At 36.9% G+C, this 21,876-nt stretch overlaps 2 protein-coding genes across 3 annotated transcripts; one reads left to right on the top strand and one right to left on the bottom strand.

The window, feature by feature from the left end:
- Positions 1-11,484: 11,484 nt before the first annotated feature.
- On the top strand, positions 11,485-13,943 carry LOC147854004 (Pyridoxamine 5'-phosphate oxidase family protein). The gene is made up of 5 exons (XM_087331856.1): positions 11,485-11,724; positions 12,502-12,537; positions 12,635-12,836; positions 13,231-13,309; positions 13,434-13,943. Exons 1-5 carry the CDS (start codon positions 11,558-11,560, stop codon positions 13,562-13,564), a joined length of 615 nt encoding a protein of 204 aa, XP_087187982.1. The 5' UTR covers positions 11,485-11,557; the 3' UTR covers positions 13,565-13,943.
- A 1,853-nt stretch (positions 13,944-15,796) lies between these two features.
- On the bottom strand, positions 15,797-21,475 carry LOC147854003 (RNA-binding (RRM/RBD/RNP motifs) family protein). Of its 2 annotated transcripts, XR_015531171.1 has the most exons (10): positions 21,261-21,475; positions 20,228-20,310; positions 20,090-20,141; positions 19,869-19,991; positions 19,552-19,631; positions 19,160-19,333; positions 17,511-17,934; positions 17,285-17,428; positions 16,876-17,203; positions 15,797-16,242 (listed from the first exon to the last, which is right to left on the bottom strand). XR_015531171.1 is itself a non-coding variant. In XM_087332184.1 (9 exons), the coding sequence occupies exons 1-9, from the start codon at positions 21,409-21,411 to the stop codon at positions 17,076-17,078; spliced, it is 1,359 nt and encodes a 452-aa protein (XP_087188310.1). In that variant the 5' UTR covers positions 21,412-21,474; the 3' UTR covers positions 16,680-17,075. The 2 variants fall into 2 exon arrangements, 1 of the variants encoding a protein (XP_087188310.1); XM_087332184.1 differs by lacking the exon at positions 15,797-16,242 and having other exon boundaries at positions 16,680-17,203; positions 21,261-21,474.
- Between the last annotated feature and the right edge of the window lie 401 nt (positions 21,476-21,876).

The raw sequence follows: 21,876 nt of genomic DNA, 5'->3' as shown, positions 1-21,876 counted from the left end.
ACTTGGAGTTTCAAATATTTGTAAATGCATTAGTAAGCCAAGCTTTCTTAATGTGAAACCAACACAATAAAATAAAGCACTTGGTTTATTTCTTTTCTCAAGCCACATTAACCCAAATTTGATGGTATTAAGTAATAACATTACATATAACACTATAATCATCCAAGATTTGTCAATCACAATTGCATTTAGTCGCACACTTGGCATCCTCACAAGTGTAGTTTTTAATATTAATAACATAAAAAGTTGCCATGTCTTTTTGGCCCAAAATAGTACTTCCAAGGGATAGATGTGGATACCAAAAGTCGTCTAGTTGCATGGCTCCTACTTTAACCGGACATTATCATTTTCCTATTGGTGGGAGCTCTGAATTATGTTTGCTAGGTAGGTTTGTCGTAGGGGACCCTCCATTGGGCACTGGTAAATAAGATGGTTGAGGTCTCTACAATAGAGGCATATACCATTTTCTTGTGGAAATCAATGTTGTGCATTAATAAGAAGCTTGAATTGAGCTCAAATCATCTCCATTGGTTGTGGGTATCGGTTACCTCAGAAGACGGTGAACTTGACAAGGCATGTGGGGCTGACATTAGTGTTACATATCATGGGAAAGATCGAGAACCTTGTGTCGTGTGCTCTTTTGGGAGAAGTTCAAAAAGTCAATTGTCACAGCAAACTAGCAAACTGCTTACAAAATTGCTTGAGATAAAGCTTTGGAAAGTGTAGCAAAAGATTCTTAATTTCACTTCATAGCCCCCGACGAAAGTGGTCACACAGAGCTTGGCCGTTCCATTGAACATCACATGCTAGGGCCACTATCACAATTTGCATCACCATTGTGGTGTCGATGATCACAAAAAATAACAAGTATGAAATATCATTAGGTCCAACATGTTATTGTCCTTGACCCTCTATGTATGCATTTTGTTGAAGAGTTGGCAGAACACAAACGTTTTTGAATTTACATGATAATGGCAAATTGGTGGAGAATGGCAAATTGATATATGCCTGGAAGGAGATGTTCCTCATGACATTGTAGATGAGGGGCTCTTTTCGCCCAACTCGGGGCACGCATCCAACAAGTTATAAGTCATTCATATGTGTGAAAGTTATGAACTATAATCTCTTGGAAGCCATATCCTCTATTTCTCACATTGATCGACTTCTCCCATCACTATAATGGGGATTATGATGACATCCTTTGATTTTTGTTGATGAAATCATTGTTTTTGACTATTTGTAACATGGTTTCAATTTGATTTGATGTAGCTTTGACCTAAAACAGTGAATTCAATATTCCTAATGTCACAGACAAGTATAATAGAGCAGAGTGAAGATAAGACTAGAAACAAGAGAGAGGGAAAGAACAAGAACTCAACTTATAGAATCCGTAACTGGTGTTGTTCACCTTGATTAGAATCAAGGTGCACTTGAGTATTTATACAAGAAGGTAGGGCTATGTAAGCCAACTAGAAATATAGTATACATGAGGATGCATGCAATAGAGAATGCATGAGAATGTGTGCAAGCTAGAAATGAGGATGCATGCAAGCTAGGAACTTCTAATGTTCAATCTACATTACGTGAAGTTGGATTTGGTACAAGGATGCATATGTAACTCAATTGGTAGGGTTCCCCAATAGAGACCATGAGGTCTTAGGTTCAATCCCTACCTTCCTCTGTGGCATATGTCTATGACATTATCCTCCCTCTTCTAAGGCTGCCTCCTAACACCCGCGGCCAGTAAATGTGTAATTGGTTCCCATGTGGCGTTTGAAAGAGGGTAACCTTTCCATAAGACCAAGTATTGAAGTCTTCGTCAACACAAGCGGGAGTCGAGGATACGGTCAACCTCGTACTCCTCACCTGTCGATAATTCCACGGGTGGCGATGGAGGAGGTTTGTCATAGACGTGATGGAATGTAGGGGGTTGAACCCATGACCTCCTGGTCTTATTGGGCAACCTACATCCATCTATGCATTATTGTTTTGTATAAGTTTCAACTTATTACATTCTATGTTAATCACTAGAACTCTCAAGAAACTTCTAGAGAATGCATCTTCATGCACTCTGTAGAAGTTTCCATGCACTCTCTAGATGTTTCCTAGCTTGCATGCATACCACCACATTCTATTGGGCGTAGACCGAGGCTGGACATGAGCCTTGTTGGAAAGAATAAAGCTTTGTGAGTGTTGTGCAAATTTTTTGTGTTATGGTTGGATGCAAGATATGAAAAAGTGGGTTGGTAGATGGGGTGCAACACATTTGCATCATGATGCATCACTAGATTCCTCCGTAAATGAGGCCTTTTTGCAACATGACATGGAAAAATGGTGGAGGCTCACGCTTCATACATTATACTACACATGTTGCACCTAACTACAAAACCATATTCTTCGCAGAACAGGGAAACCATGCACACAATGTTAGATCCCATTCCGTTGGCTTCCATTTGAATCATTGCTTCCATGCGACTTAGCTCATATGCATTGCGATGTGAGATGGGGCGTGGGGGCACAACTGATGAGAGTGGTTGACTATGCACACTTTGTGCTAAACAAGTTCGAGAGTCTGAGTATTACACTTCGATAAAATTCTCTGCCTTTGATCATATCCAACCATGCTTTCCGCTCATCTTCAACCAAGCTCAATCCAGTAGATTAAACATTTGACATAACTAGTCTAATTTTGCAGGTAGAGGTGGCAACTCATATCATTGGTCTCATATTTGCTTGAGAAGTTGCAACAAGCATGGAGATAGAGAGTCTTTGGTGTAAGATAGATGTTGTAACTTAGAAGCAAGGCATACAAACAAATAACATGCCTTTCCCAAGTGTGTAGGAGCGAGGTTGAATCCGAACCCAAAGAAACCTGAGCAAATCAAGGGTCTTAAGAGGAAGAGGGCACCAGGGTTCCCATGTGAACCTGAGTTGATTAAAATAGATAATGTGCTACTAATCATTGGTGTAACTTAACAAGAGTTTTAGGAATGGAAGTTGAAACCAAGGAAAGAAGAAAGAAGACCTTTGATATCGAAGCTTGATAAACTTCTTGTGAATATGCAAGCGATAAAGTCAAGGGAGGACATAGATCTGTTTTTTATGAGTTTTGCAATGGTTTGATATTTTTCTTCAGAGTGATGAACCACATACATATGATATTTGGAGGTGTGTACTTAGAGTTTTATCAAAATGGGCATTAAAATTGAAGTGTCTTTGGTCAAGGGAAAATTGTGAAAAGAAAAATTATGTAAGGTTCAAAAGCCTAGAAGAATTTTTGGCAAAGTGGCCAAAGTATAATATTGATACTACATTAATGGTGGATACACAACATTTTCATCAATACCTAAACATTCACAGATGTTGTCAAACATGGTTATGTACTCCATACCGAATTGAGTATGCAAACAACATATGTAGGGAGGTTTCACTCAATTTGAAGAGCTTGACCATTTATCACAATTTTAAACAAGAAACATAGTCTTGAATGTATTCCACTCTACCAACTGAGCTAATGGCCCATCATGTGGGCCTCCCCAACCCTATCGGGGAGGCTGCAACAACGGGAGCAAGGGAGCCCACCCCATTATTTGTCCCTCAAGATAGAATTTATACTCTCAGCCTATTCCGACTTGAGGAAGTAAGCTCATGGGTTGGGTATTGCCTCACCGTCGGGATAGAATCCCATCGGTTAGGTTATGAATTTTCCCGTTTCTAGGCTTGGCACAGTGAGTATAAGACCACAGTTTCGAAATAGCATTAACTCTCCCAAAAAAGGAGGTGATCTGGCAACACCTTGTAATTAATGAACAATTGAGAAACTTTTTTTATCAATCTTATTTCAAGAGTTGGATTGTTGAAATAATGTCATGATTATGTTAATTGATTTGTATATTATTTTTAAATTGATTCTATAGAAAACAAGGCTTATATTTGTATTTTACTAGAGTGTTATGGTAAAATAGGAAACATACCAAACATGATTATTTTGTGGAAATTAGACATGGAAACTTTCTTAACCAAAATAGGTTGTATCTTATCAAAGTGATTATGACAAGTAGGGAAAATACCAAACAACATTATTCTATGGAAACCAGACTATCAAACTTTTTAAATAAGAAAAAGTTGTGATTTACCAAAGTGTTTATCTAGAGTAGGCAAAATACTAGATGCGATCATTTTGTGAAAATTAGACATGCAAACTCTCTAAATCAGAAGTTGTATTTTACCAAAGTGATAATGACAAGTAGGAAAAATACCAAACAAGATTAATTTGTAGAAATTAGACTAGAAAAATTTCTAAATTAAAATCAGAATGCAAAATACTAGAGGGTTTAGATATATGTTCAAGATGCTAGACAAGACAACAGTGAATACCAAACAAACTCAATTTAAGGCATATTTAAATTATAAAAGAAGAGTATTCAACACACAATTGATTTTTGCATATTACAATAAAATATGGTCTAGGGGATGATACAAATTTCATGACATAATAATGTAAATACACTCGTACACATTAGCCCTGATTGTGTATAAATTTGTGTAGCTTTTAAATTGTGACATTGGTATTTTGATGCACCTCACCAAATGAGAGTACATGTATGTTATTGTTTTATTTTCTAAAAGCTTGTAAATATATCATATTTATCCACTCTTTCATAAAAAATACCTTCAATGTAGAACGCGAATCTAACAAATACAATATTTCCCCAAGTACATATCTGCAATATTGTGAGTTCCACATTGTTTAGAAAATGTACATTTTAATAAGTAAAAATCAATATTCTCGCATTTTCTATCTTCAACGTTTACAACAAAATTATCACCACCCACATATACGACATCACTAAGAGTGTCCTCAAAACCCTAAAATGTGATCTTCTATTGTTTCTCCAAGTTGTATATGTTGATCCCATTGTGGATTTGGATAAACTTTGTTGTATTCTATTTGCTAACTAATGCGAAGTAGTGGTTTTTTGGTAAAATAAAATAAAATTGCTCCCTAGTCCACCAATGTATAGTACACCCAATTATGAAATTATGCTTTGTTTGGACATTGCTGCTAACTTCCTTGTACGCAATGGTAGCAAAAACATCTAAATTCTCTAACTACATTACAACGACGATTGTTCATAGAATAACCACGAAAAGACTAGAGAGATCGTTGTTCAAAGATTCCTTGGCATTCCCATGTCTTCTTTATATTTACTTCATCTAGCCTCCCTTCCCAAAATAAGTGTTTCATATCCCAAACATGTGATGAGTTAACACCAATTGGACTAAATGACATATTTTTTCTTAGATATTTCACTACATGAGTGGCACAATTCATATGCACACCATCGACCTTTAGTTGTTCATGAGTAGGTGCATGCTTTATAACTATATCCGCTCCATCATGTTCACCTTTTCAATGGCTAGACCCAAAAAAGCTCCATGTCATCACTGTACTTGTGTCATAGGGATACTTCCCAACAAAATAGAATGGTCATTCAGCCTTAAATTGTGATGTAGTTCCATAAGACCAAACCCAATGTTGTGTAAGCTCCAAATGTTAATCTAACAACCATTTCCACCAATGAATGGATGGAATTTCATTTTGCTCCTTGAAAGCATAATTCTCTGCAAAACCTAACATTGACACAACTACATGTTTGGAAAATCATATATGCAACTCTTATACTGATTGGCTTGCCATAAGTAAATGATGTTGTGCTTAATGATCTTTTTTAGAGACACTAAAAAGAGAGGACAAATCTCTTGGTTTGAGAAACTTTTTGACTATATCCTTTCATTTACAACCTTGCCTTCGTAAGTTGTCTCAACATTTTCAAACAACTTAACATGGATTAAAATTTCACTAAACTCTTTTAGACGCCACATAAATCTAGCAAGACCACAATCTAAACATATACCCATGACACACTTGTAATGGTGGAAGATAGCCTCAAATCCTTGAGGACACAATATTGAATCGAAAAGACTAGTCATTGATGTGTAAATATGCTTTGAGGCCTTACATTATTTGGTTTGGTTAGATTGACAAATTAGACATTCACAAGTGCATACCACATCCTAAAATGAGGAGCTATGGTGATGGAGTAGATTAACTAAATCCTTGAGAAAATCCATTTGTACGTGGTCAATGCAACATGTGAATCAATTCTTCAAGCACTTCAAAAAAAGTGGTTTAATAAACTTGTTAGATGCATTTGTTAATAAAGAAATCAACCTACATAAATAAAAAAGGTTATTGTGGGGGGCCCAATAGATGATTGTTTAATTTGAACCTTAGCTAATTAGTTGTGTCTAAAATGGTATGAATAGTAAATATCTCGCTACTTATTGGTAGCTAATGTATCTAGTTGGATGTGAACAAAGCTAATGGAGTGTAATTAGTAGTTATTAATAGTTATTTAGTCATAACTATTAACTGATGTAGCAGATTAGTTGTGAATAAAAGTTTATGTAGTGTATTAGTTAAAGTTACTACTAACTAGCTTGTTAGATCTAGCTACTAACACATGTAGCTTATACATAATGAACATAGTATTTTCCTTATTAGTTATTAGTAGCTAATTAATTATGACTACTAGCTAATGCAACTAATAGGCATTGGCATATTTTCTTATTAGCTATTGGTAACTAATTACATGTAACTAAATGTTGATAGGGTAACTAGCTTCTAGTTATCAATTGCTAATTAGCTATTGAATAGAGAATTTTCCTTCTTAGTTTTTCTTAAACAAGATATCCTTCCATTAGTTTTAAAAAGCATATCTGCTACAAAATACAACCCACTTATTTTACAAAAATGAGAGATGAATTGGGAAATATATAGCCTCCAATATGCGACTTTCAACATACATGCTTGACATCAGTGCATATCCTACTATTGTATCAGGATCCAATTTCATAGCTTCATTCGAGCACAATTTCTCCCTATCTATATTGCCAAAGCATGTACATGCTATCAATAAGGTCAACCAACTACACACATTTGTTGCTCAAATGTTTCAAAGCTGAAAAACCTTCACTATTCCGCACATACCCAGAAATCATTGCGTTGTAAGACACCACATCTCGATTATGTTGCAAGCCAGTAAATGTTTCTTCTAGGTGTCCACATCTAAAATACATGCACATATCATACTTCATGGCTGTGCAAAGTTGAAAAACCTTTATTATTCCACACATACCCAGAAATCATTGCGTTGTAAGACACCACATCTCGATTATGCTCCAAGACAGTAAATGTTTCTTCCAGGTTTCCACATCTAAAATACATGCACATATAATACTTCATGGCTGTGCAAAGCTGAAAAACCTTTATTATTCCGCACATGATCTTCACCACCATATGATCTTTCCTCGATCCCCCTCTGACATGATAGCCCTCCTGTCCCCCACCTCAACAAAGTCCAGGTGGCCCTCAGTCCATAGGAGTGATTGATCTCGATTCGCTGATTGATAGCTCGTTTTCCGTCACTAGCCCTATCCAACTATCAAGGCCAACAATTCCACGGGGATGTCCTCAACGTCATTGCAACTCAACTACGTGTTTGTAGATGTTTACATCCCCACGCCATCTTCACTAAACGCCTCAACAAGACCCTCAAACACGAGATGGCTGCATAAATCAACCCTTTTTGAGCACTCTATGGCGTAACCCTCGCCTCACACTAGAATCATCCATGGATTTCCATTTGAAACCTGCCATCAGATGCTCCCCCTCCTTGGACAAGCCACTGTTCTTGTTCTTGTTCTTGTTTAGGTACTTGTCCTGTTCTTGTTCTTGTTCATGCCCCTCAATCTCTTGTTTCTCGCAAGGGGGGAATGTGGTGTGCATGTGTTCCTTTGTGCCACCCTTTTAGCTCACCCTTTTTAGGATGCACGTACCCAAGTTGACCCACCCTTTTAGCACACCCTTTTTAGGATGTGTGTGCCCAAAACGACCCACCCTTTTAGCACACACTTTTTAGCCAAGCCAACCCAAATGGGTTCCGTTGTATCAACTATAAATTGATTAAGAAGTAAGAAGCTAAGTAGACTGGTTTTGATTTCTTATGTGCATTTCACAATATGACGAGTCATGAGGAATGGCTCTCGTATTTGGAGAAACCGAAAAAGCAAGGAGTGTTCGAAACGGGAGACGACACTCGGCATACCATCGAACATGTCAGAGTAGTTCCTCTCAGCCACGTCGGGTAGAAATGGAAACTTATGAACGTGTTGCACGTTGTCGAGGAAATCCTCGCGTGTTCATGAAATGAAGTGGGATCACCGGGGTCCTGGACCGGAAGGATTCGATGTTTTTAGCAACGTAAGCGAGAAAGTATTGAAGATAAATAGATGGATGAAGAGAGAGGCATTGAGATAGAGATTGAACCCTTGATTTTAGTTTTACGAGACAAGATACATCACCATTAGGATAACTCAAATCTTTGATTAAAAGTTTCTTTTTTTACTTACATCACTTGCCCCCACACAAGCCCAACTATAGGCTTTTATAAGTCTCTCCATCCAAAAACCATGGGCTAAACCCACGGGCTGAAACCATGGGTTAAAACCACGGGCTAAAACCATGGTTTTGTGCCCACGGTTTCTATATGTTTGCTTCCTACAAAATACTGAATCTGAAAAAGAAAATACACAAATTCTAAAGCACTCAGTAGTGGCTTTAGTGGTAATATAATTTGTCTCCTATCTTGGAGGTGCAACGTTCAAGCCTTACTTCCACCCCTATGTATGCACTTAGATGTTACTAGGCTTTAGTCTTATTTTTATATTTACAATTGAGTGCACATCACACGTGCACATGTTTAACTTTACATCTAGCTTTTCTTTTACAATTCTCATTTCAATCCTATTTACAACATGCTAGCATATGCGTGTGGCCTTCACCCCTTTCACATGTGCACATTGCACCTTCTCAATTTCGTTCGTTGCACACAAATTTCATACCGTTGCCAAAAATCTTCACGACATCCACCCCCACCAAACCGCATGTCCTCCGGTACGTGCCAAGAAGAGAGAGTGAGGGATTTTGGCTACGATGATTAGTTTGATTCCTCCATTTTGAGTACCCCGTGTAGTATCGTCAAGTGTATGCCCACGTCGAGATCCTTACGCGACCATTTTTCATGCTTCCCACTTTGTCCATCGTTGTGGTTTCTTCTTATGTTAGAGTTCTCCATCGATTCCTCGATCTTAATGATAGTGTCTGCCTTCAAGTTGAATGTTACATCAATATCTTGAGGAATACCCTTCAAATCTTCTTGGCCCACTTGGCCCTCATCTTTTTTTGTTGTGCTTTGCTTGGCCTCTTTTCCCCACACATCAGCTTCGACCCTTGCTTCCTCGTCGTCATTGTCCTTCTCTTGGGTCTTACATCGGTTAATGCCCAAGTCTCCAGAACGAGTGTGGAGAGATCCATATGTGTTTGTTGGCCACTATTTGCGTCGGCTATCACCTTTGCTTCCCCGCCATCACCTTCTGTCTCTTGGGTCTCACGTTGGCTTTGAACCACAACTGCCTAAGTCTCTAGAACGTGTGTGAAGGAATCCATTTGTCTTTGGTCAATCGCCTTCGACACCTTTGTCTTGATGTCATCATTCACATTAGATTGGAACTCCCCCTTGTTGCCACCTTCCATCTCTTGGGTCTTCTATTGGTTCTCGGACGCAACTGCCCAAGTCTCTGGAACCAGTGAGGGGAAAGTCTTGTCATTGTCATCATTCACCATCGACTCGTCAATATCTATCTTCGCCTCGATGTTGTGCACACCATCTTAGTCCTTCTCCTTAATACCACCTTCCATCTCTTGGGTCTCACGTTGGCTCTCTACAACTACCCAAGTCTCCGGAACTTGCGTGAAGGAATCCTCGATGTGGCCATCTGCCATTAATTCTTTCAAAGCCACCTCTGACTTGATGTCATTTCTTATCTCTTTCATCACCCTATCACTATCATATAAGAGTGGGTTTGTTGTTGGGCGAACTTTCCACTCCATTGTCATGTACTTTGATTTAATTTGAACTTTTGTATATTGGTTCAAGTTAATAGGATATTTTTGAATTATGAATTAACTTAGGGCTTAATGGTTCAGGTAACTTAAGCACATTTTTGAATTATTAATTAACTTTATGAAATCAAAAGTTGTAGCATATTAACATAATATGGTATACCATTTCCAATCCAATATTCTGTCCTTTCCGTGCTTTAAAAAATAACAACTTTCTGTTAGAGAATTATTAGGAAACTTCTTATTGAAGAATTTAAGACTTCTAGTTAGAAAACTGTTACTTGAAGGATTGTGGACGCATTAACGCAAGATATTTGTTAACACCGTTTGCCAATCTCTTAAAGCCATTTCGATTTGATACCCTAAAAGGTTTTGGTTTAAACAACTTCATGGTTGGGTTGAAGTGTCAAGTTTCTTAAATGGTTTGAGTTTAGGCTGAAGTGACCCAAACCTATTGCATGAGCACTTGCAAATAATGCATACATGGGCTTGTGCATAAAGAGAAACAGAGAGAAGCTCATATCTCAATTTAGTCGTTTATTTCAATTGGGGGTTGTAGACTTGGGGGATATGGTTGATAGTGAATCTCAAAAGTTGTCAGAATAGAAGATGCTAAATGATAGTTACGTATTCCCCCAAATTATGGATTTATTTGGGAGAAATTACAAGTTATACCATTATCGCGTGGATTTTTGCCAATGAAAACAAACGATGCACCTTGGGTGGATTGCCAGTTAAAGGATTATACACGCTTGTTATAGGTCACTACAAATATATCGTATCATCACGTAACGACATCATTATCTTAATTGTTACCTAAAGCAAAAAAGTTGTAGAATGTACGTCAAATGCAAGGTGGTGACAAATATTGCAACGTGATTAGCATTCCCATTTGCCATTTTGTGCAAAGGCAATTCATATGGAGAGTCATGATTGGTGGGGGGTTGGTCCAGTTAGGTTCAACCTTAAGGAGACAAAGGACTAGGGTTACCCACGTGCTTCTTTTGCACCATTCCATTGGAGGATTTGTACACATTGGGTTCATTAAATGCCCTATATATAGCACGCATCATTTGGAAGTACTTATCGTATATATGACATGTTTTGACCCGTTGTTATTTGAGTTCTCCACAATGGGTTTCTGCTCGGTATGTTCAAAATGCTCCAAATGAAGAGCTACAGATATTGTTCTAAATTTCACAATACTGGAGAGCTGCGACACAACCGCGTGTTTTCACCAAAGAGAGAGAGAGAGAGAGAGAGAGAGAGAGAGAGAGAGAGAGAGATGGTAAAATTGCATGAGTAAACAAAAAGAGAGAGAGGAGGTATTATTATTATTATTGCTATTATTATTATTATTATTATTATTATTATTAAAAAGCTTAATGAATGAATGGAAAATTGTTTGTTGCATGAGAGAGAGAGGGAGAGAGGGGTCCAAATTTTAAATACAGAAGAGAAGGCTTGACACAGAGAGACAGAGAGAGAGAGGTATCGAAGACATAGCGGCAGATACAGAAGCTTTTGGGTATGCAAATCTCCATCTCCATATCCGTCTTCCTCCTCTTCTTCTTCTTCCTGTGCCCTGTTAAGCTTGAGGCATATGGACGGCTTCGTCAGATTGGGCGCCCGGATCCAGATGATGCTTGGGCCATGGCCAGATGGTTGGTTCGATCCAACGATTGGGGTGTTATCAGGTTCCAAATCCATCTCTGCTTTATTTCTCGTTTTTCCAGTGGAACTTAATTTCAGCTCATAATGACCTAATTCCATCTGTCAGCTAAACGAAAACCCTTTTGAGTTCTCGGTTCAAATAAAGACTAAATTCAGTTCTCGGATCAAAGAAACCCACCCTGATTTTCTGAAAATCTCATTGTTTTATTCAGCATGTTCTTGCAGTGAATTCCTCTCGCTACACTGAAATCTTATTGATCAGTTTTCTTAAAGTCCCTTAAGCTGACTGAGCAACATAAGTTTGTGAAATAAAGCCCTAATATGATATGAAGCATGTGAACCTTATGCAGAGATTAAAAAGATATGTTGTAAAGCTTAATCAAGCGATTTCGTTGATATTTTGTATAGATTAGTACACCATTCAGATTAGAATATGGAGTTTGGAGAAGATTAAATTTATCTTTATATACCCTATTGCTGAAGAACATGACTTAGAGCTAATAAGATATCCTTCTATTAAAGGCCACTAGGATTGAACTGAATATCCTTTTAGTAATCCTAGTGCAAAATTTAACTAGACTTTTTCAGTACTTTCAAGAGATTAGAACATTCATAGTACAAGGTAATGATAGGTTTACTGCCAAGAAGAGTATTATCATTATCTTAAACTAGATCACTGTTGTTTGTGTTGAGAAAGCAGAAACTTTTATATTGCTTTGAATCATTGTGCATAATGAATTCCTATTTAAATTCAGTATCCATGAAATTGAGTTCAACTCTTCGTTGTGTTTAATTTGCAGCACTGTGTCAGTTCATCTCAATGGTATTCCATTTGGGTATGATTCTAATACCTTTGTGTCAAAGGACTTGTATTGTTTAGGAGTGAAGGGCTTTATTCATTCATGTGTTTTGAATTGTTTCACAAAATTTCAGGAATGTAGCTTCCTACAGTGATGGTCCTGTGGAGAACTCAACTGGCATACCTTACTTTTATCTATCGAGTCTTGATCCTACACCACGAGATTTGGCTATCATTCCATATTCATCATTGACCATCAGTGAGGCCCCTTTAGGAACTTGTGGCAACAAGGATACTGAGAACCCAGTTTGTGCTAAGATCACCCTCTCAGGACAGGTCTTGTAAACTACTGCTGTTTTTCTATGATTCTGGCTGTTTTTTCAACATTATATAATGTAGGTGTGATTTTTTACTGTTGTAAAAACTGCAATCTCCAATTGTCTGCATTGATATGCATATGCAGAAAGTGGCATATGGGTGCATCCATATCCATGTTTTGAAACTGGGTGAGTGAATCTCCTATTGTATGCAGGGGTGTTAATACATTGCATATTTGCGTGGATGTTATACATATACCTAATTGTATCAGTATGTGTAGAAGTATGCATGATAGATGTACGTTGATGCACATATTGATATACCTCTCAGAAATCTATATTTATATATAATATATATACACACACACACAAGTTGTGATTCTCTTTTTTTAAGTTATTTTTCATCCACACAGATGCGTGTCATAGACGGAAGCATGCAAGAAGCAAGCTTTGCAAAACTGGCTCTGTTCTCAAGGCATCCTGAGATGAAAGGTACCAATTTCAAAACCTGTGGTTATGTTTTTAAAGAATCGAGTCTATTTTCCTCCTGTTTTATGTATGTTGGTGGTCTCTTACACATGGAAAATACTAAGAATTGATAGACATGTTGCTGCAGCCTGGCCAAAGGATCATAATTTCAACTTCTACGCTCTGAAAATACAGGACATATACCTCATAGACTGGTATGGTGGTGCAAACACCATACCAGTGAATGAATATCTCACAACTAATCTTAATAGTATGTAATTATCAGAGTTTGCATTGGGTATTGTTTATATAGATTCTTTTAGATATATGTTATATGTTTGAAGGTGTAGTAGGAAAAAATGGTCCTTCTATCGACAAATATGAGAATTGATTACTTGATTGCATTGCAAATGTACAGCAATTATGTATATAGATTTATGTCAGGCATTAATAGTTGGATCAGATGAATAGAATGCCTGACAAAATGTATAGAATGTCTATTTCGGGAAGAAAAATAATATGGATGATTGCAGCATTGCCAAAGTTGATTATTTAGTGCAGTGACTACAATGATTAATCATATGTAATAATGGCATACTGATTATGGACTGGAAAGTGATCGGAAGAAGATAATTGAAAAAGTTTGTATTATGGAATATAGAGCTTATTTATTTTTTGGACTATAAATTATAATGATTCTTGAAAATTATCAAAGAAAAAAATTGGAAATGCCCATATTATTGACTATACAGTAGTGTTCAATTTCTCTATGATATCAGAGTATGCAGTTGGTTTGCTCTCTTGGGGATATTTTATTCTTTCTTTTTGGAGTATGTTCACTGTCTCCTCCTACACATGGCAAATGCTGAGAATTGGTAGATAATTTGCTGCAACGTGGCTGAAGGATCATATTTTAACTCTTATGCAATTAGTAGCATCCCACTCTAAACTTCAGGTTATTATGCAATCATCCAGGTTTGGGTGTAGAAAAAAATTGTCTTTGCTTGACAGGCACAGCAATATTTATTGATTATCTCAGGTATGAATATCAGATGAATAAAATAACTGATAACATGTACAAATTTGCTGTGCTGGGAATAAAAATAATGTGGAGGAATTGCCAAGTTAAGTTATTTATTGTGGTGATGATAGTGATCAATTATGAACAGGAAAGTATTAGAAGGTATTTAATTGGAATAATTTAGCTATGATGTGCTTCCCAAAATGGTAGAAGAAGATTATTGTAATTTTGTAAACACGCCCATATTATTGAATATAGAATATATAATATTTGTTCATTCATACTCGTCCAGCAGACGTTTGATAATTGATTATAGACTTAATGTCATTGTTGGTGTTTAAAATATTGTACTGTCATATCTAGAGTCAAAAGGGTGGGCATTATTTTAAGTGATGGAAAAAATGGCATCCTCCACTTGGATTGAGTATTTATATTCATGAATCTCTAGGATCAAATATGGGGTATAACAACCTTCCTTGCAACAATCATTTTTCTTATTAAGAAACTTAGGATAATCAACCAAAAATTATTTATTTTTCTTAACAAAATTCTCATTAATTTACTTTCAAATGAGGTTTAGTTGGGTTTCCATCGACATGATTAGATAATAATTGTGGCTATTGTCCTACATCAAAAACATGTATGGATTCTACCTTACAGCTCAGCTTATCAATTGCCCGTCCTATATTTTGAAATATTATTGACACACATGACTAGCAAAATGGACAATGTTGCTAGGATTTTTTATATCGGTCATCTTCAGTTGAGCTTTATTGGTTTGCTCAAGGCCTGTGTAAAATACCAGAACCACATCATTATCAACTCATATCATCACTCTTGAGACTTCATGCTTTCATATTTAAGACTTCACTCAGGACCTGATGCCTGGCAATTATTGGTTTGCTTGAGGCTTGTGTTGAAGACCAGAATGAATGAAGTTGCATTATTATCAACTCAGCATTAAACTCCTGCAGAGACTTTTGGCTTCAATGTTTCAAGCCTTTTCTCTTGCTATACTCGGTGTCAATGGAACAATATAGGGGCACCAAAAATGCACTTATCATTTACAAATCAGCCAGATAAAAGGCCGCATGCAATGCAAATATGAACTTCTTTCCTTCATTACTTTCATATATGCACCAGGTGAGATACAAGCACATTATTGCATGTTTTGTATATATATAAAATATAACATGCAATAAATTGAGAACAGAAATATTATGGATATGAATGGATAAGCTTGGCATGTATACTGCCCCAATTATAAAAAATCATAATCAGAATGGATTCCTGGATTTGAGGGTTTATAGACATAGCAATAAAAGCCAAATCTCAAAATAGGTAATACAAAACACAAAGGTGTAAACTGTGAATCAACACTCAAGATGTCAACTAGTGAGCTTAGACTTACAAAAAATTCATTATAACGCCTAAATAATCCATGTTTCATAATGTGTACTTCAGAAATTGAACACCTTACACAAAATGCCTCTCGTAAAATATCTCTTCAGCTGTATTACTAGTCTTTGGGTTCATTTAGGGGAACTGTAAGAATGATCATATATGATAAGATGTGTACTAAGATTAAACACAATAGACCCATGAGTCAGAACCCTCAAAAGCTCTATTTATCCAGCCAGAGCTGCTCCTACAATTTTGCCCTATTATGAAAGAACTAAGAATATACTGTTTCTTTTCATAACCATCTGGCTCCTGCAACACTATATTTGTAAAACAGCCAATTAAAAATCAAAACATTCATATTAACTGCAAATGAGCTATTTGACATTTCCCTCAAAATCCAAGACAACCCAAAATAATCGTTCATGGCGCCATTTGTGAACTTTCCATAAAACACCACGACAGAGTTCACTACAAAGAATTGATTTTATCAACTTCACCTCAGATAACTTACAAGCCAGGTGCTGAATCAAGCCTGCATAAACAAGTCGATGTATTAGTACAAGGTTTAAAAATTGTCAGCTCCTAACCTTATGGGTTTAAAATTTGAGAACTCCTAATCTTACATTTGCCATGAAACTAGTACTAAAAACCTGATGCACAGCTCATTGCCAGAAGCAGAACCCAACATAACATTTACTGCCATCTATAGACAGACCCCAAAAAACTCACACAGAAAGAAATAAGGAACACAACAAATTATTCAAAATACCTGAGAATTATGGACTCGCCACGAAACATAGCTCGGCACAAACTTTAGCGTATATTATCCACGTTGCACAGATGCCCACTTTATACAAACGAAGTGTAACAATACCACTGTGACATGACTTTTGAACTTCACAAACACTCACAGTAAATTCAGAATTCACATCACGAACTCAACAAAAAAGACACTTAAAACAAACAAAATCACATAACCCTCACAAGAAAACATAGATAGTTGGCAAACATGTCATATTGACTGACATATATCAATCAATGCACGTTCACTGCTAACAACATTTAGTGTCTAATGCAAGAACATTATGCTCCACAAAAAAGTGTTGTCTGGTTACATGGAAAAATCTGAAAGATTTTTACTTCAGAAGGACCTAAAGCCCCACACCTTCAGAATCAGCTGCTACCGGAATGAGTCTCTGTTATAGGAATTCATTCAGCAGCTGGTACAGTTCAGCGGCCACCAGAGTCCAGGGTAAGCAATCATATGTGGATTTGTGCTCAGGAAGACTAATTGCACACGTGGTGAGAAGACTGTCTGACTCAACATGTGCCTACACTCTGAATTCTTTAGTGATGATAGCACCATTAATATGGTTTATTCTGTCTGCTATCCTTTTTCAGCTGCACCTTTAGTCTTTTCCCTCCCAGCGGAGCACCATTCATAGCAGCAATTGCAGATTGTGCAGCACCAGATGTATCATAACTAACAAAACCTGATATCAATTAAGATTTTGAGACACATTCAAATAATAGTTTTAAAACAGTTTTTAAGAGAAATGTGGAAAAATACTTACCAAAACATTTACTTAGACCAGTGTTCTTATCAATAAAGACCTTAGCGCTAACAACCTTGCCAAATGGTTGGAATGTTGTTGTTAGATCATAATCACCAAAATCAGCGGGGAGATGATAAATGAACAGATTGGCACCAGGTGGACCTAAAGGGTGCAAATGCTCATACATTTCAAAAATAAATGTCAAAAAATAATAATAGGACAGTAACATTCTTCCTTACAATACCTTCAACCTGTGGAGAAACTGGAGTCTTTGCAGAAGGAAGCATGCTCATAGATGATCCCATGCCAACATTAGGCAATCCAGTACTTTGATATAAACTAGGGGTGCTTACTTGTGCCGGATAACTGGCTTGTTGTGCTGTTGGATACTGAATACCAGGAAAGCTGTTGTAACCATAGCTAGATGGTTGAGATTGCCCATAATTTGATGGTTGAGTTTGTCCATAGTTTGATGGTTGAGATTGCCCATAGTTGGGTGGTTGAGATTGTCCATAGTTTGATGCCAGAAGGGGATTAGATGTGGTCATATCATAGTTAGCAGCAGAAACAGGTCCAGTCGTGGGTGCTCCTAGCATGGCTCCAGGAACAGCAGACTGACCAATCAAGGGAGCAGCAGAGTATGATGATAGGCCATATGGATTTTGTGCCTGAACAACACAAACATGGAGAGGCTGCTTTCAAAAATTATTTAATAGTGACATAACTACGAATTACAAATTAAGGCCTGGGGGGAACATATCCTAATTTATACTATATACCAACATTTGTCTCCCAATTTATTACATTCATTTCCTAAGAGAGATGGTCAAGTATCAGTTTTGAAAGGAACTTGCACAATATATTTTACAGAGATAAACATCATACATCAAAATTTAAGACACTAATCAGCAATGTTTTAGGAGTACAATTTATATTTCAAGCACACTACTTTGGCCACATATGTAAGAAAAATTTAAGCATGATACTCAAAGGGAAAGTAGCTCATCAATTACCCCATTCAGAGTTAATAACTAAAAATAATTCTGGCACAGACTCACTCAATCTTTTTTCACGGTAGTTGACGACCTTACCTAAACAAATAGTTGTACGACCACTATCGTGCTTACTTTGAAAGTCATTATCCATACAGCTGAGCTATTTTGGACAAATGTTTACACATTGATATGCTACAACTCATAAATACATAGCCGGAGGATTGAGTATGTGGCAAAGAATGTGAGCAATGAAGTTATCATTTCTCTTTCTGGCAGCAATTGCTATTGTAAATAAGTAGCCCACTTAATATGCATGAAATAATTCATTTCCCAGTAACCCTGTATGATGTACATTACTATATCAGCGTATTTACAGAATCTCCATAAGTACATCATCACGAATCGTCGAATCACTAGAATACAACTTACATAAAGGACTGAATTAAAAATCCACATCACTTCTGCTTGTCATCGGTATTGAAAGGAAACTTCCCATTGACTACATCTATAATATAAACACTGAACTGCATGCATCTACAAAAGGAACAATCAAACCCCCTGGAATCTACTTTATAGATTGTAAGTGATAATAGGATTGACTACCTTGTATGTTACATAATCCTTTGTTCTTCCAACTAAAAATACTTAACAGTTTACACAAAATAGTACGCTGGTTAGTTTACAGCTTATGACTGAGACAGGCAATTTCAGGATTAATTAATTTGAATTTCGGATAGTCCATTTTCTGTCCATAAAATACCATTTCCTACTTACTCTCTCTATTTTCACATTTTCAAGAAATCATAGTTCTAAATATCGTTTACCCATTATGAATGAACGATAACTAAATCTTATAAATGCACTGAAGAAGATCTGCATCCTTTAAAAGTTACATCACCTGATATCCATACCCATTTACAGGAGCTGGGACAGGATATGATCCTGGAACAAATCCATATGATGGTGCAGGCTGAGCTGGCACTGCTGTGGAAACTTGAGGCTTTTGTTGTTTGCGAGCTTGTTTTTCTTTCTCAGTATCCGCCCATTTCACTACTAATGCAGTCGAGGAACCCTGGAGGATTCTTCAACAGAGTCATGTGATTCCCTCTCAGAGTAAACAGTAAACAAAAGCCAAAAGCAAGAAATGCACAATTTTGGCAAACATGAAGGCCAAAGACTATTTTCTTATCAGATGATAAGGATTTTCATGTAACTAAAAGGTGCTTGGAAAGTTTATTGCAAAACTAGAAACGTACAAATGAAAGAAAATTATAAGAAATCTAAACACACCTCCATTTTGTAAGTCTCATTCAAAGCCTTAATAGCAGCAACTGCCTGATCCTTATTTTCGTATTTAACAAATGCACATCCTGGGCAGACATGTGGAATGTGGTGTTATGAGGCGCATATTAAAATAACTATAACCAAGAAAATATTTCTCTGGGAAACATAATCTACCAAATTATCAAAATAAAGCAGAGTAATAATAACAATGAAATACCATCAGTGATCCAACTTTAATTTTTAACAAACAAGACTTTAACTCTGCATGTCTAAACACCAATTATAGAATCATAAACCGGGAACACCTTAGTCTTGTTTCTTACCTTTGCTTGCTTGTGAGCCCTTGATCACAGTAAGCTCCTTAATAACCCCAAAAGGAGAGAATGCCATAGTTAAGTCCTCTTCCGTAACACTCTTTGGAAGCATCCCAACAAATAGCTTATGCTCTGCAACTCCCACAATTATACTCAATGAGTTTGCATTTATAAGTATAATTGTAATATAAAGAGTAAAGATAAGAACAAACAAAACAAGATATACTGACCAAGTTTCTCAAGTTCACCTTCAGCATATTTCACTTGCAAAGGGGTCGAAAGCTATAAGGGCGGCCAAGAGACGTGATCAAAAAAAGCTTTACCTTTGAAAAAATTTATACAACAATTGCAAGTATAAAAATTCATACAGGAGGTAGTTTGCGTTTGTTATTGAATATTTCAATCGCATTATCTGCCACTTCTTTGCTTTCATAGATGACGAAGCAGCATCCTAAACATTTAGGCATACAATCAGTCTGCATGTTAACAGTAATAAGAAACTAAACTTTTAGTAACATGCTTAAATTTGACTTCTTTGAATCTGATACACAACTACATCAAATTGTTCGTTTCAGTTTAACACCTCATAGAATAGCGAACAGTAAAGCCACTTTAGTGCCAAAATTCCATCATTGTATGGATCTTAAAATATAGTTCCAGATGTCTGATGTAGAAAATTCAGAGGTCTTAGTAGACCATTGCCCTTAAAAAGAATTTCATTCATCTTTCTCAGTGACTACTCTATAGTAGAATAGCAATAGAATTCAGTATCTAGACGACCATTAGCCTTTTCAAGCAGCAGCAGCCCAGTTATTGATGATACATAGATTGTTCATCATCCTTTCACTGGCAGATTTTCTTACTCTTTGATGGCATTGTGTACTTTTACGTGTTACACCAGTCATAGCCAGAAGAGCATGGAGAGTTGATGCTGCCAACAGGATGTGTCAACTTTAATGTTTAGGCGCATATCTATGTATGATGTGAGATTAAAATTTCAGTGAGTCTGCAAACTTACAGAGATTTCTTTTTATTTTTTCTAGGATATTTCCTGGTAGTGAAAATTAGTTTAAACAGTGTACAAAGCATAATTTCTCAAATGTACATAATGTTTCTGTATCCAGTCCGCTTAGAAAAGACAAGTAGATAGAAAGGAGGAAGAACATCGTTATGCTAAAATTCTTCGAGAGAAAGGAAACACGGTTATGCTGAAGACTGCAAAATGCTGTCTGTCTAGAGAAAGGGGACGTCTTCTCAAAACAGACGTTATTGAAACATACATACAAATTCAAAAAAAGTTCTGTTTCGTAAGGACATATGCCTAACAACAGAAAGAGACAGACAGACAGACAGAAAAAACAAAGAAACAATGCAACCTGAAGAGATTCTTGGGAAGCTTACCCCGAGAAGCTTTGGTGGTTTTATCCTTGATGATGATGACCTCTTGCACAGGTCCGGCTTCTTTGAACATCGGGAGAAGCTCTTCTTCTGTCATGTGGCGAGGCACCTGGCCCACGAAAAGCTTCACTGCTTCACCCGAGATGTCCTCCATCTTGTTGACAGGTGAAGAGAACGACGATGGCAGAAGAAAACAAAAGCCGAGCGAAGCAGAAATCCAAACCAAAGAAGGCGTCGAGACACACGAACAGAAAGAGAGAGAGAGAGAGAGAGAGAGAGAGAGAGAGAGAGAAGCAGACAGACACCAGGCAGAAGGAAGACGGCAGAGAGAAGGAAGAAATCCCTGACAGATTGCCGAAACCCTAGAATTCTTTTTACCTTCTGTCTGTCTGTCTGTCTGTCTGTCTGTCTTTCTGCAAACCAACCCTAACCCTAAAATTCGGGATGTCGTTCTTAGAATGAAATTTACAAAATTACCCCTTTCTTCTTCATTAATAATCTCTTCTTCTTCTTCTTCTTCTTCTTCTTCTTCTTAATATGTATGTATGTAAGAAGGGCCCTTAATAATCTCTTCTTCTTCTTCTTAATATGTATGTATGTATGTATGTAAGAATGGTGG

The sequence above is a fragment of the Azolla caroliniana genome, unplaced genomic scaffold, assembly GCF_043228905.1.
Source record: "Azolla caroliniana isolate FFs.n. ecotype wild unplaced genomic scaffold, voAzoCaro1.0.p SCAF_16, whole genome shotgun sequence".
In the NCBI taxonomy this organism is placed as follows: domain Eukaryota; kingdom Viridiplantae; phylum Streptophyta; class Polypodiopsida; order Salviniales; family Salviniaceae; genus Azolla; species Azolla caroliniana.
This window is presented reverse-complemented; position numbering and strand designations above follow the sequence as displayed.